The following is a 16,553-nucleotide window of genomic DNA, read 5'->3' on the forward strand; positions in this document are numbered from 1 at the left end:
CAACAATTTCAACAACACAGCCACCACCTACATCAATTACAACAACTCAACCACCAACAACAATTACAACAACACAGCCACCAACAACAACAATTACAACAACTCAACCACCAACAACAATTACAACAACACAGCCACCAACAACAACAATTACAACAACTCAACCACCAACAACAATTACAACAACACAATCACCACCAACAACAATTACAACACAACAACCAACAACAACAATTACAGCAACACAACCAACAACAACAATTACAATAACACAACAACCACCAACAACAATTAAAATAACACAACCACCACCAACAATTACAACAACTCAACCACCACCAACAATTACAACACAACAACCACCACCAACAACAATTACAACAACACAGCCACCACCAACAACAATTACATTAACTCAACCACCAACAACAATTACAACACAACAACCACCACCAACAACAATTACAACAACACAGCCACCACCAACAACAATTACAATAACTCAACCACCACCAACAATTACAACAACACAACAACCACCACCAACAATTAAAATAACACAACAACCAACAAACCCCCCAACAACAACCCACCCAATAACAACAATTACAACAACTCAACCACCAACAACAATTACAACAACACAATCACCACCAACAACAATTACAACACAACAACCACCAACAACAATTACAGCAACACAACCACCAACAACAATTACAATAACACAACAACCACCAACAACAATTAAAATAACACCACCACCACCAACAATTACAACAACTCAACCACCACCAACAATTACAACAACACAACAACCACCAACAACAACAATTACAATAACACGACCACCACCAACAACAATTACAACAACACAGCCACCACCGACAACAATTACAACAACTCAACCACCACCACCAACAACAATTACAACACAACCACCACCAACAACAATTACAACACAACAACCAACAACAAACCCCCCACCAACAACAATTACAATAACACGACCACCACCAACAACAATTACAACAACACAGCCACCACCAGCAACAATTACAATAACTCAACCACCACCAACAATTACAACAACACAACAACCACCAACAACAATTAAAATAACACAACAACCAACAAACCCCCCAACAACAACAATTACAACAACACAACAACCACCAACAACAATTAAAATAACACAAACATCACCAACAACAATTACAACAACACAGCCACCACCAACAATTACAACAACTCAACCACCACCAACAACAATTACAACAACTCAACCACCAACAACAATTACAGCAACACAACCACCACTAACAACAATTACAACAACACAGCCACCACCAACAACAATTACAACAACTCAACCACCACCAACAATTACAACACAACCACCACCAACAACAATTACAGCAACACAACCAACAGTTACCAATCCAAACAAATTAGGCAACATCAGTCAAGCAACTTTGCCTCCAGCGGTTGTAAATGCCAGCACTTCAGGATCTCAGAGTCAAAACATCTCTAAAATAACTACAGAAGCAGTAACACACAAAGCATCAGTTTCCTCCACAGCCAACGATGAAATGACAACGAATGAGCCGGGTTTGAGCAGCACCTCGATGTCTCCAGCTCCACTGAACGCAACACACGTCCCTATGACAAGTTCTTCGAGTAACTCAACATTAACATACCCGGATGTCACCAAAAGGTCTTTACCGGTTGCAAATTCAGTGGCATCCACATCCACAGCACTCACAAATGCAAGTGGGACAACAGAAGAGTCTTCCATTACACATCTGAAGTCAAACCCAGCCAGTACAGCACTACCAGACGCAACAATTGACACGACTGGAGCGTCAGAGAAAAGCACAAGTAAACAAGTTACACACTCCCAAGTAGCGGCAATTTCACTAGCAAACATCTCACGTCCGATTACAGTGTCTGCAGGGTCCACAGTTACAGCATCAGTCACTGTACCAACCTCTACAACAGACCGGTCCACAGAATCACAAAACCCAGTCACATACAGTGAGGCTTCATCCCAGCCTGTCCACACACAAAGTTTCACACAACCTGACAACATCTCTGGAATAGAATTAGTTGCATCTTCTACCAGATCTCCAGAGCTTTCGAGTGTCCCTGTGCTTACTGAATCCAGGACCATAACTCAGACTGTTATTGATTCGACAGATACACATAATTCCACCTGTGAAACAGCTGTAGCCACTACAGTAGGCGATGCCATGACAAAACACACAACCCGAGCTGATTTCCAGTCTGTGACAGATAGGATTTGGCCCATTGTGTCAACTACTGGAACACCAACAACAAAAACTGCTTCCTTCTCAAGCAGGCCCTCAGCACTTCCAACTACCCCTGCGATGTCAACAACAGTCACTGCGCTCACAACATCTTCTACAACGCCAGCAGTTTCAAATTCCACTGTTAATAAGACAGCAGCAAGTACTATGCCCCCAACACTGCCAAACGCTTCAGATGGTGACTCTGTTCTTGGAAAGACTTCTTCCACTCCGGCAGTTAACAGCAGAACAGAAGTTGTAGTTGAGTCGAACACAAAGAATACATCAGTCGCAATTAATGAAAGCACAACGACCGAGAGCATGACTCTTAAACATGAAGCCACTCAGGCCTCACTCAGTACGTCAGCAAGTGTGATTCTGACACGTTCAACTGATAATACAGCAATGGTGACCAAAGGGGATCTATCTATTAAGCCAGACAACACAAAAGCACTCAGCACGGCAACACAACCAAGTGTAACCACAAATCACACTCTGCAAAATACTACACTTCCGTCCAACAGCATATCAACGCCTCACTTATCTATATCAGAGACAGAATCAACCACTGCTGCAACCGGGTCACAACCCAACTACACGAAACCAATTGATGTCAATACAAAACCTGCTACATCGGCCAGCACAACTCCTTTGCCAAGCCGAACAAACTCAAATCCCCCAGCATTGTCAGTAATTCCGAATACAACAGAAAACAACCCTCCGTCACACGAAACAAGCACAGCTCCGCAAAGCATAACAACAGTGCTGCCCGATACAAAGACCTTCACCACAGAAAGTACAACGCCTGTCATCAACACAACCATGGCCAAACAGACTAGGACAGCACTAGGGCCTGTGTCAGCTGATGTATCTTCCAATGCATTTCCCAACACAACAGACACAACCACGGTGGTGTTCACACCCAGATCGGAAACATCCACATCGACACTGCCTCCAACAGACACAGGAACCCCAACGACTGCTCCAAACGGTAATGCACATAGGTGTCCTACAATACATGAAAGAGAAACATCTTTGCATCTCAGATCAAATGCACAATAGGCGATGATGGCTTACAGAGGACAAATCCTCTCTCATACCCAAATCCACCATCAAGTATTGAAATTCAAAACAGAATTTAACTCACAATTGTTTTCAGAATTAAGCATTGCCAGTGTTTTATGCTAGATATTATAATTGACAATGTTTGTTATGCCAATGCAGTGTTCCCCTCATGCAGAGCTATTGTTTGCAGTGTAAAACAAGACACCACAAACTCCGAATTAAAGCTGCATTATGGTTTGTAGGCAGAAAGAGAACGATTCTGCGAATGGACGTGTCCTTTCTTATCCAGGCCTCGGCGGGGAATGAAACACTTATGAAAGCTTTACAATACGTGAGTCACTGCTTTGTTCTTTTCTTCTGTCAGGACTGTAAACACATGCATGTATAACTCAGTTAATGAAGTATAAAAGGGAAATCCTCACCAGCAAGAGCCACATGCTTACTGAGATAACAAACCCACACATATGCAAGCACTATTTATTATTATTTTATTTTTTTCACCATGCCCACAATTTGCAAGAAAATGCACTTTTTAATGTATTAAACTAAACATCTACCTATCACTTTAAAGTTTTTAAGCATTTATTATTGTTTTAAAACATGAGATAACTTAAACTATTTGTTTTTGTTGTTGCTCAGATTGAAAGCAAGTTGCAAGATCACATGAAGAGTGAAAACTGCTCTCTGAAGATAGTGAAAGCAACTAAAAAGTGAAAATGTCACTGTGTCAGACGTTTACAGCACCTGCATTGTTTTTATTTTTCAACACAATGGACCTTCTGCCAAGATCTGGTTCTCTTCACCCTTTGACCTATACCTACATACCTGAACTCACTGCACTTTAACCAGAAAAACCAGGCAGTCAATGGATTAAACGTGCTGTGGCTCAGATAATTCAGACAGCTGGAATCTATACTGATTTCTCTAGGTTGAATCACTGACGAACGACTTGTTTTTAATATATAATTAATAAGTAAAGTTTATTGAACTGTAACTGTCATAGAGAAGTAAAGACAGTAGATGAGTACAGGGGACAACTCAATTCTACACACAAAAGCAACTCCTGAGTAAGTCTGAGATTTCAGGGTGTTGGCTGCTCCATCTGCGTCCTTGAATTGGTGAGACAGATGGACAGCAGGCGCTCTGGGATTACAGTGCAGACAACAGTATATAGATTTAAAATGTGCATCTCAGAGAATGTGAATTTTGTCTCATCCTTCCTGGAGCATCACAGATGTCATGGTAGTGAGTTGTGTTCAGTTTAAAGGGGGTGGATGGGGGGTAGTAAAGCATGACTGTGACCTTTCTTTAATGTTATTTAATCAAACAACCATATAGCTTTCTTAATATCAGCTCAACACATTTTCAGATGAGTATCAGTTGTGTAAGAGGCTTTATATAAAACACATCATCTGTAAAAATTTGACAGCACTGTTTTTTATTTTATTAAGTATAATTTCTCTCCAACAAATTGACAAAAGTGTACTGAAATACTTTGTGATGTATGTTATAAATTAACATATTGTTTTTCATCATGTGCATGACAATTGACTGGTTGTTTATTTGTATTAATAAACAACCTATATTATGAGCTTTTTCACATTTAAGCATTTTAATATAATCTTTTTAGCAAACTGTTTTTATGACATTACTACAATGCACAATAAAAACGCACTTTTCCCATTGGCCGTGTCTTCAGTGGTCCAATTTAATAACACACAATCCCAAACAGAAGCCAGTTCAAAACCTTCATGGATTAAATAATGACCTATACTTCTCTTCTGTTAACTCACATACAAAAAAACAAAAAACAATACATGCATTACTTTAACTGCTGTTAATACCTGGACTTTGCTGCTGTTGCACTCAAAAAAACAATAACACTTGATTGTTCATAAATTAATACATAAAAACACTCAAAACCAGTGAAGAAAAACGTGTCCATTCTACAAGAATTCTTAGTAATGTACAACATGTGGTAGCAATTGCCAGTGATGTAAGTAAATGTTGCATCCAGGTGCTCTACTATGTTCCAATTGCCTTGATGATCGTCTGATCCTGTAATTAAATAACAAAAACAAAACGAATCATCCCCCACATTCCGGGTGCAATGCGGCCAGTGTCCGTGGGGGGGCAGAGCGTTTTCGGGGGCGAGTGACGTCACAGAAGAAGCGCAGTCTCGAGGCGCATCTCGGCGGAAAGGAGGCTGTCTGCGCGAGCGCCCCTGCTTCCCGGAAGTGAGGCTGCGTCCCGCCGCGTGTGTGTGCGCCGCCGCGTCGGGCTGGGTGTTATTCATTACTATAACCATGCATGGCTGCAGACGTAGACAGCGCAGGGCAGAGCAGCGGGGCATGCACCCGGACCGGTCCTGAAGCTGGGGGCTGTTGAGACACCGCAGACTGATTTCGGTTCCTGTTTTGCGTTGGATGCTGTGTGTCTTCGCGGTGTCGGCGGTGCAGACGTGTTTCAAGTGCGTGCCCATGCCCGTGCCCATGCCCTGCAGCCGGAACACAGCAGCCGCATTGATCTCTGTTGTCATGCCAGGCGGTGCCGCTTTAGGGTCATTCAATGAATCACATGCCGCCGTTCCCTGTAGAGAAGGGGTTGAAAATGCATCAGCCGTTTCCTTTTAATACAGTTCATGTTCTGTCGATAATGCATGCATGATAAGAGATGTGTGTGTGTAGCTGATAATAGTATTTTAAGTATACTGCACATATAAAGTCACACTTTAAAGTCGTGGTTGAATAGTTGTAATCTGTAAAGATATCAGTAAAGTGATGTTTTCTCCCTTGCTGGCAGAACAGCATTGTACATTTTCTTTGCATACTTATTCACATTTATAGTACAGTATTTATAATACAGTATTTAATTAGGGTATATATTATGTTGATTTGTACTACATTAAAAACATTTTAGGAGAGAGAAACTGTTATCAAATATATATTTTAAAAAGAACAACGAAGATGGGAATAATATACCACAATTGCTGCCTTATTTTTGATTTTGTGTAAGAAAGGGGCATTATTTGTGTTTTCTCTGTATACAAAGTAAATTATGTATAATAATCATTTAAACAATTATGCAGGTTTTGTTTCACTTTGTAAAGTCATGTCTGATTTGTGTCCTAGACATGGCAGCGCTATGAAGAGCTGGGAGGCGGGTATAGCGAGGTCCAGAGAAGGGCATTGTGGGAGTATCGGGTGGCCATGGAGTGTGGAGACCAGCAGGGGGCACTATTTGAAGACCCAGACTTCCCACCTGAACAATCCTCACTCTTCTCTGACTGCATGTCTCCCATCGCACAGTTTCGTGGGGAGATGACATGGATGCGCCCACAGGTGGGATTGTCTCCGTGGTCCCTGAGTTGAAGCTGAAAAGCACCAGTTTGATTTTAGTTTCATAAAAACAATTTAAAATTGAATTTGTAATTCTTATAAATCATATAAATCTGTTTCTACGAAATGCATTTAATCCATGGAACATTTGTTCATCATTATTCAAATAAGTTATACAAATACGTTTCTATTGCTATGAAGTTGTACACGGTTATCATAACATTCTGGTTTTGTGTAATTCTATCTGCAGCTGAAGACTGAAACTCAGGGTAAAAAGTTAAAGACAAGGTTTTTTAATTGGGTAAGAAAAAATGGTGAGGGTGGGGAATGTCTAATGTCTTTTCTTATTCTGAAGGATATCTGCCAATCACCAAAACTATTTCCAGAGAACCCGCAGGAGGCCCACGCAAAGCAGGGGATTCTGGGAGACTGCTGGTTCCTGTGTGCCTGTACCATGCTGCTGAAGAACCAGCACTTACTAGACAAAGTAAGAAGGACGAGACACACATGCCTCTGTTGCAGAATGTGATTTCTGAAAGCTTGTTTAAGTCACTTCATGAACTATCAAATGCTTTATTACTTTTTTTTTTTATGCACCTTAAAAATACAAAGGAATGATTTGGTTACATGAAGCCGGCTTTAAATAAAATCACTTTGCGATCGTGCTGATTTTCATATTAGTACATAAGAATATAAGAAAGTGTCCAATCAAGAGGAGGCCATTCGACCCATCGTGCTCGTTTGGTGTCCATTAATAACTAAGTGATCCAAGGATCCTATCCAGTCTATTTTGAATGTTCCCAAATTGTGGCTTCAACCACATCGCTGGGGAGTTTGTTCAGATTGTGACGCCTCTCTGTGTGAAGAAGTGTCTCCTGTTTTCTGTCTTGAATGCCTTGAAGCCCAATTTCCATTTGTGTCCCCGGGTGCGTGTGTCCCTGCTGATCTGGAAAAGCTCCTCTGGTTTGATGTGGTTGATGCACTTTATGATTTTGAAGACTTGGATCAAGTCCCCACGTAGTCTCCTCTGTTCCAGGGTGAAAAGGTTCAGTTCCTCAGTCTTTCAGTAGGACATTCCCTTCAGACCTGGAATAAGTCTGGTTGCTCTCCTCAGAACTGCCTCTAGAGCAGCAATATCTTTCTTGAAGTGTGGAGCCCAGAACTGTACACAGTATCCAGATGAGCTCTAACTAGTGCATTGTATAGTGATATTGTTCCGTAACACTAACAGTGTTTTGTGTTGATGATGTTGTTGTCCAGGTGGTCCCCCCTGGGCAGCTGCAGTGGGATGACCCCTTCTACGCCGGGCGCTTCACATTCTGCTTCTGGCAGTGCGGCCGCTGGGAGGAGGTCCAGATTGATGACCTATTGCCCTGCATCGGCGCCAAGCCCTGCTTCTCCCACTGCCGGTCCCCGAGCGCGTTCTGGGTGGCGTTGCTGGAGAAGGCCTACGCCAAGTACGTGAGCATTTAATCCACCATTGTGATCATTAACAGAATCATGGTGATCTCATTGGCATCTCCAAATTTGGGTGAACAATGAGTGTGTTTTACTGTCTTAATCGTGGTATCTGTCGTTTCGAGGCTTCACGGCTCGTATGAGCGTCTGTGGGCCGGGCAGGTGGCCGAGGCGCAGGTGGATGTCACCGGGGGTCTCGCCGAGCGCTGGACCTGTAAAGTCGGGCCGAAGGAGGAGTGCCGGGAGGGGGCGGACGCTGCTATCTGGAAGAAGCTGGAGCTGAGCAGCCTGGTGGGGGTGAGGGACCGGTGTGTGATGAGTTGCTCCGTTCACAGCTCCAAGCCAGGTGAGACTCGCTCGGTTCACCGGCACTGCTGGCGTCTGTCCTCGGGCTGATTGTTGGTGTGCTTTTCAAAATCCAAAATGCTGTGTTGACTATTAGATACTGCAATTCAACGTTCAGCGCTTGAGTGTTCCCGACTTTCAGAGTGACTTTAAAACATCAGTACTTTTTTTTTTAAGTAAACAAACACAGATCTGTCCTTTTATCTGCTTTATAGTCTCAGATACTCTTATCCTTTGCTGTGTGCTGTGACGCTGCCTGTTTTATGCAAGACAGGCTGCTTAAACACATTATTGTATGTCTTTCTTCACGCATTAATGAAAATCATAGATCAAAATGTATGGCTGATGTCTTGGTTCTGTGAAAGTTATAATTTTGTATTATATATTGGTAATGCATGCAAACACAGATGATACTTGTCATTGGGGAGAAGGAGTAATTAATAGAGAAGGGCACTGGTAATCAATACTGAGATGCAGCCGCGGTATAAGGATCTCCGGGTGGTCAGCGTAGAGTAACCCCATCAACAAATTGTGATGGATGGCAATAACTAATTTATGTAACAAAACAAAAGGAATAACAAAACAAATCAAGTCAAATCAACAAACACAAATCTTTAGATAATCCACAAATCAGGCTATTTGAAACCACACTGAGGATCTTGTCCTATCCCCTCTCTTTCCTTGAATGAGCTCTGTGATGAGCTTATGTCCACTATAGGGTCTGTAGGTTCCCCCATTGAGCTGTACCATTAGCACATGTCAGAGCTACAATAAATAAGTAATTCACATTTACATTCCCTTATATCAGCGTTCAAATATAATGGAATACATATGAACGTTTCTGGGCAACACAGTGTCCTTTTAAGCACACACACACACACACCCATATATATATATATATATATATATATATATATATATATATACAGTGAGGGAAAAAAGTATTTGATCCCCTGCTGATTTTGTACGTTTGCCCACTGACAAATAAATGATCAGTCTATAATTTTAATGGTAGGTGTATTTTAACAGTGAGAGAGAGAATAACAACAAAAAAATCCAGAAAAACGCATTTCAAAAAAGTTATAAATTGATTTGCATGTTAATGAGGGAAATAAGTATTTGACCCCTTCGACTTAGTACTTGGTGGCAAAACCCTTGTTGGCAATCACAGAGGTCAGACGTTTCTTGTAGTTGGCCACCAGGTTTGCACACATCTCAGGAGGGATTTTGTCCCACTCCTCTTTGCAGATCCTCTCCAAGTCATTAAGGTTTCGAGGCTGACATTTGGCAACTCGAACCTTCAGCTCCCTCCACAGATTTTCTATGGGATTAAGGTCTGGAGACTGGCTAGGCCACTCCAGGACCTTAATGTGCTTCTTCTTGAGCCACTCCTTTGTTGCCTTGGCTGTGTGTTTTGGGTCATTGTCATGCTGGAATACCCATCCACGACCCATTTTCAATGCCCTGGCTGAGGGAAGGAGGTTCTCACCCAAGATTTGACGGTACATGGCCCCGTCCATCGTCCCTTTGATGCGGTGCAGTTGTCCTGTCCCCCAAAGCATAATGTTTCTGGGAGCCAGACATCTTGCTGATTGATAGGGGATCAAATACTTATTTCCCTCATTAACATGCAAATCAATTTATAACTTTTGAAATGCGTTTTTCTGGATTTTTTTGTTGTTATTCTGTCTCTCACTGTTAAAATACACCTACCATTAAAATTATAGACTGATCATTTCTTTGTCAGTGGGTAAACGTACAAAATCAGCAGGGGATCAAATACTTTAATCCCTCACTGTATATATATATATATATATATATATATACAGTGAGGGATTAAAGTATTTGATCCCCTGCTGACACACACACACACACACATTAAACATGCTCTAATATAGGTTCACCTGGTCATGTGCGCTCCCTGCTGGTCCTTTAATGCTGGTTACTGTGCGCACGCTGACTGCGTGTCCAGGCTCTCAGGTACACTAAGTAAGTTTTCAACCCTTTTTGTTTTAACCCTTAGCCAGTTATAAGGGATGTTATTTTAATGGCTGTGTGCACCCAGTAATTAAGATAACAAGTGCTCAGTTCGCTTTAATCATTGAAAGAGCTTTTAAAACCGGCAAGCACAACACCAGATAAAGAAATAAATCCATGTGCATTGTAAACATTTTAAACATTTTCCTGATCTTCCCAATCATGCCTCCACAAGGTATTGCTACAGAATAAACACTGATGTCTATAAGAAGCTGCACATTATATTCACAAAGTTCATAATTAGGGAAGGGGAACGCGTTTCTCCTTCACACGCACAAAAGATGGATTTTTTTTTTTAAACAAAGTTCAGCTGCTTGCAAACGCTTGACCCCAGAGTGGACAGTAGCTTTTCTTGCAATAATAGGCTGTGGGTGTGTGTCCCCTAGGGGCCCATGAGCACTAACAGACTGTTTGTGTGTGACCCCTAGGGACCAGTGAGCTCTAACAGGCTGTGTGTGTGTGACCCCTAGGGGCCAGTGAGCATTAATAGGCTGTGGGTGTGTGTCCCCTAGGGGCCAGTGAGCTGGGGCAGTTCCATGCCTACAGTGTGATGGAGTGGGTGGACGTTAAGAGTCTGAAGGAGCAGGACCTTCGACTGCTGAGGATCCGAAACCCCTGGGGTCGGCGCTGCTGGGGTGGGGCCTGGGGCCACAGGTAAACTTTAACGGGGGGAATAGCACCTTGATTGGGCATTTATATTTGTGCTTAAGTTAAAGCAAAACAAACTGAGGGACTGAAACTTCATCATTAATTAGCAAGCACACAATAGTGCTCATTAATGGAGCACTTGCATGTCTAGACACGTCTGATTCACACCGCAAAACAGTGGCATATATCACCTATTTTAAAGAGAGATGATAGTGTGAATTGCTTGAGTACTCGGGGAGCAGAGTGAGGTCGGATGCAATCGGTATTTATCTTGCACTCATCAGTGCAGGGTCCTGTGGGTGTCTGAACGACCCAGCATGCCCATCTCAATATTAATGAGCGCTGTGAGGTCGATGTCAGAAACGCCGGTAGGGGACCCTGACTTCCGTTCTGGGATGTGTTTGATTGGCAGCGGCGAGGGCTGGAGCCAGCTGGAGCTGGACTGCGCCAAAGACCTCCTGAGCAGAACCGAGGAAGGGGAATTCTGGGTAGAAGAGCAGGAGTTCCTCAGGGAGTTCGACGAGGTCACGGTGGCTTACCCAATCAGCGAGAAGGGTTTCCTTCAAAGTATTCACACCGGTGAGTGTGCTAAACTGATTTCACAATGAATAATACACCGTCTGTTTTGTGACGCTGTAAAGTCAATCTCCAGCTGTGAGATTGCAGTTCGAAGACTCTGAGGAAGTGAGAAGTGTCTGTAAGGCGGGCACGTGCCACCAGACTGACGTTCATCTCATTCTGGTCCAAAGGGAGGGAGCTGCCTCACACCCAGCAGGTCAGCGGCTCCTGGGTCAAAGGCCACTCCGCGGGGGGGTGCCGTAACCACATCAGCTTCGGCAGCAATCCCAAATACTGGCTGCGTGTGAGCGAAGCGGGGGAGCTGCTCCTCTCTCTGTCGCAGCGCAGGAGAGAGACGCCACCTGCTCCCGGCTTTAGGGGCAAGCTGGACGGGCGCTCCTCTGACTCACGCACCCCGGATCCCAGCGGAGAAAGCGGTGAGGATGGGCAGCCGTCGGGGAGGCACCGGCACTACCAAGCCATCGGTCTGCACTTATGGAAGGTGAGCGTTTGCATTTGTGGTTATAACAGGACTGGTTTCGGGATCTGTGTGCTTTTAAACTCGTGGTTCCGCTCCCAGGTGGAGAAGAGACGCTTTAACCTGGCCAGGACCCTGAACAAGCCGCCCTGCGCCTCCACCGACTGCCACTCGTATGACCGGGAGGTGACCCTGCACGCCCACCTGTCCCCCGGCTTCTACCTGCTCATCCCCAGCACCTTCCTGCAGGACGCCGAGGCCCGCTTCCTCCTGCGTGTCTTCTCCAGTGGCCCCCTGTCTCTGAGGTGGGTGGGATCTCTCTCAGCAATTTCACACCGAGCCGAGGTGTGAGGATAGACAGAGCCATTGCTATGTGAGAGGGAGGAAGAGAGGGAAAGAGGGAGAGGGAGAGCGTGTGAGTGAGTGACTGACTATGGCAGTAAACAATTTGTAAATCGCTGCTGCCACCTGTCGATCACATGAAAACCTGCCTAAGTGATGCGCCTGGATGTATTCGCAGTGAATTAAAATAAAACCTAGTTGAATATGCGAGCTAAATAAACAATCAATGTATTGAGGCCTGCAGGGATCCCACAATCGCTGATTGTGTTTATATCACTCCTGTACCTGAGGTCAATCAACTGCCGTTCTCTGCTGCTTTTAATTTAGGATGAATCTGTGTTCAGTCGATTAGAAAATACACAATTTCTATTTTAATAAGCTTTCAAACGAAAATAATTCAATTTTTGTTTCAATTCAGGCGTGCGGTCATGCTTGTCTGGAGCGATGTGCCGTATCATTAGGTTATTCACCACTTTTACTCCCCCGGTTCCTTCCAATTACTCTGCGATGTACGCCCACTGAAAACCGTTGTGCATTGTGGGTATCCAGCTGTACTGTGAACGAACACTTCCTTTAATAGAAGCAGCCGTTCTGGTTGAGAGAGTGTAAGGAAGAGGAAGCCCTTTTGACAGCTGTGTTCTCCCTCCTCTTCCTCTCCCAGCACGGTGAAAGCACCCCCTTCCTCCGCAGTGGCCCTGGAGATCTCACTCAGCAAGGGCGAATGGGAGGCCAGCTCCTCCGAGGGCCGGTGGGTCCCGGGGGCCACAGCCGGGGGCAGCAGGAACTTCCCCTCCCACGTGTCCAACCCCTGCATCCCTTTTGCCGTGAGCTTGGAGCCCAACGGTGCCAACGTGAGGATCACCCTGCGCCAGCACTGCCCTGCCAGAGACTGCCAGCCTATAGGCTTCCACGTCTACCAGGTCAGCGGTTCACTGGCGTCGGCACAGAGTCCACGGTGATTTGGTTGCCCTGAATTCGTTCCGGTGATCTCATGCTGTTGTTGTTGTTGTTTGTTCTGGCTGCAGGTCCCAGGTGGGAGCAGAGGGCCCCCGATCTCTCCGGATCAGGAGCCCCAGGCCAGCTGTGTTCCTCACTGCTACACACAGGAAGTCAGTCTTGCCCTCAGCCTGGCCCCGGGGAGCTACGCGGTTGTTCCCTCCACCTACGAACCCGACTGCCCGGGCCGCTTCACAGTCACCGTGGCCCTCAAAGTAGACAGGTACCATATCGGGAGCCGAGTGAGATCCAGACGCCATAAAACCAATTTCATCTTGTCTATGTTTATATTATTCCGCTGTACATTACAAGCTCAATACAACTCAACTTTCTCATGTAAAACGGAGATTTCCTGTTTCACCCGCTTCGTTTTATTGTTATTGTGTTCTGGCTCGTTTAGGAAAGCAGTGAAAAGCAAGGAGAACTTGGGAAGAATCGTCCAAGAGGTGAGTGCTGTCGCATACGTTCATATTGAGCCTAAACAGAACAGAAACTGGGCCTCGTTCACGAAGGATTTTTATGAAGGCATGTAAAATACAGCTCCAATTAAATGATTTGACCAAATTTTGTCCATGACTGTAAATATAAAGTTTCTCTGAGAAGCGATAAAATAAATGAATTTCAAATGCCAGATAACCAGAATGTTGTACAAATGCCGTTTTCACGATTCTGTTCTTCCAGTAAGCTTGTGTAAACATTTGCCACCATATTTCTAGGTTTTAAATGCTTTCCAAATCATTTATTTTGACTCAATATGGTTACTGTACTTAGTATTTAATCTATGAATCCACTGGGTGGCAGTATTAAGCTGACCCAGTGGGCTCCACATGACTTATTGAGATGTTTTGTAATTGTTCTATCTACCAGTTCTCATGAGCTGGCGCCAGTTGTGGCAGCATACATTTATTTATAAGAATTATTTATTCATTCCTTATCAAGTAAAAATAAGAGCATATCAAATAACGAGGCCCATCTGTTGCATATTAAACCATTTTTTGTTGCACAGAGTAAGATTCAGCATAAACCAAAAAAGAAAATCAGTGTCATATAAGGTGGACACTTTTAATTGAACATATCATCACAATAATTGCTTACTAATTGTGTTTGACCACTTCCTGCTTCCTGTCCACCGGTTGCACTGACCGCAATGGTGATTTAAAGTGTGCCTGGTCTCTGCTGTCTCCCGCTCCAGGTCTCCCACATCTCTGTGATGCGCAGCTAGTCTCGGGAGCCCCCCCCCGGCCCGCTGAAGTTTGCTCAGGCCCTGGCCCGGGATGAAAGGGCCCCGGGGCGAGCGAAGCCGGGAGCCTTTCTTCTCCAGCGAGGGCCGGCTGCAGCGATTCAGCACATCACAGCCCGTCCACTGCGCCAGCACTAATCTGAGGCGACGCGACTCGGTGGTGTAAACACATGGGCCCAATTGAAGGGGCCGGCCAAAACAAAGGCCGCACTCATGGGGCCCCGGGGAGCTAGAAACCAGAGTGACAAACCGCGCCCCCGAGTTTCCGAACGCAAGCGGCAAGCGGCCCTCGTGCGGGACCGGAGAGAGACGGGCCGCTTTGAAGTCGGTGTGGGCCCAAGACATGAGCCCGGGCCACGCACACAGCGGCAGGGAAGGCGGTGCGCAGCGCTGGGAATTTTCCATGTGTGACTGAATGGCCATGCTGGAATTTTCATGCGATGAGAGAGAGAGAGAGAGAGGTCAAGCCCCCCCCCTCACTTTCTTTTAATAGATTGATTTTGCCTATTTATTTATTTATTTATTTGAGGTTTTTCCAGAGCTCTGCCCAGCCCCATTGCTTTCCACCCCAGTGAAGATGCTGAGGTTTTTGTGTTTCCTCCCCCTTTCCCTGAAATCTCTGTTCTATAATTAGGTTTCATAAGCAGCTTTTTTTTAGTGACAAGGCCACTTGCGCTGCCCTTTTTTTCTTTCTTCTTTAGCCTCCCTACTTTTCTCCCCACTTTTATATTTATTCAGCACCAAAGGAGAATCAGACCTGCAGACCTGAAGCCACTGAATGATTTGACCACCTTTGGTTTAGAATTTTGTGAGCAGATATTGTCAGTCTGAGAAGCATGCCTAAGCTGAACTATAGATATGTGTACTGTTGTTTGGATTATTTGTTTAGTATTTTTTTGACTGCCTGTTGGGCACTTTCACAACAACAATGTCACAATGTATATATATATTTTTTACACTTATATGTTATCCTACACGATTACAATGTTGCAATTCTGGAATATTCATGTGTTCTTCAGGGTTCTTTTGGTCAAAAACTTTTTTTTTTACTTTTCGACTTTAAATTAAGGCCAAGCACTTTCCACTTTCCATAACTTGAGTATTAACAAGAAACGCAGCACTTCTGAGGGATGTTTACCAAAGGAAATTTGCCTCATCGAGAGCTGGAGTCATTGCATTGAGGACAGTAGTTACCCGTGTGTGTGCATCTTGGTACAATAGTGATTGGTGCATCAATGCTAGGAAATGGTTCTGTACAAGGCCCAGCATTAACAACCTTCATATTATTTTCTTTGCTGCTAGTGCCTAATGTAGGAAATTAGCCAAGGTGCCTTTGTTACCCCTGCATGATTTATTTTGAAAAGCTACTAGCACATATTTGTAGCACATTGTATGTTCTTTTTGGGTGTATTTAGTAAAAATTGGCACATTCCTGTAAGATGACTCCCTGTTTTGTTTGTTTGTTTTATAATGCCAACTGGCACAATTAGATGATTGAATCGAAACAGCCGGATGAACAGTATTTTGCTCTGGTGTTAGTCTGAGGAACTCATTGAAAGGGAGGTAATTCCTTCAAAGAGAAGTAACATGTAAACATGTAACTGTAACCCACCAAGCCCCCCGGGAATAAATTGTAACTGGTACAGAAATATATACAAATTGATGTATAATAAATGCTATTCTGAAGTCAACGTTTGTTGTTGCTATTGTTTGTAGGGTTGGGGAATTTCAGAATATGT

The 16,553-nt window shown here is 44.1% G+C and overlaps 1 protein-coding gene across 2 annotated transcripts; it reads left to right on the forward strand.

Annotated features, from left to right (window-relative positions):
- The first annotated feature begins 5,629 nt into the window (after positions 1 to 5,629).
- On the forward strand, positions 5,630 to 16,505 carry capn10 (calpain 10). Of its 2 annotated transcripts, XM_066709790.1 has the most exons (13): positions 5,630 to 5,844; positions 6,506 to 6,715; positions 7,068 to 7,199; positions 7,973 to 8,169; positions 8,296 to 8,516; positions 11,065 to 11,206; positions 11,613 to 11,779; positions 11,950 to 12,260; positions 12,339 to 12,541; positions 13,240 to 13,498; positions 13,604 to 13,797; positions 13,975 to 14,020; positions 14,767 to 16,505. In XM_066709790.1, the coding sequence occupies exons 2-13, from the start codon at positions 6,584 to 6,586 to the stop codon at positions 14,794 to 14,796; spliced, it is 2,034 nt and encodes a 677-aa protein (XP_066565887.1). In that variant the 5' UTR covers positions 5,630 to 5,844; positions 6,506 to 6,583; the 3' UTR covers positions 14,797 to 16,505. The 2 variants fall into 2 exon arrangements, with proteins under 2 accessions (XP_066565887.1, XP_066565888.1); XM_066709791.1 differs by lacking the exon at positions 5,630 to 5,844 and having other exon boundaries at positions 6,609 to 6,715; positions 7,099 to 7,199.
- Positions 16,506 to 16,553: the final 48 nt, after the last annotated feature.

This window comes from Amia ocellicauda, chromosome 7, assembly GCF_036373705.1.
Source record: "Amia ocellicauda isolate fAmiCal2 chromosome 7, fAmiCal2.hap1, whole genome shotgun sequence".
NCBI lineage: Eukaryota > Metazoa > Chordata > Actinopteri > Amiiformes > Amiidae > Amia > Amia ocellicauda.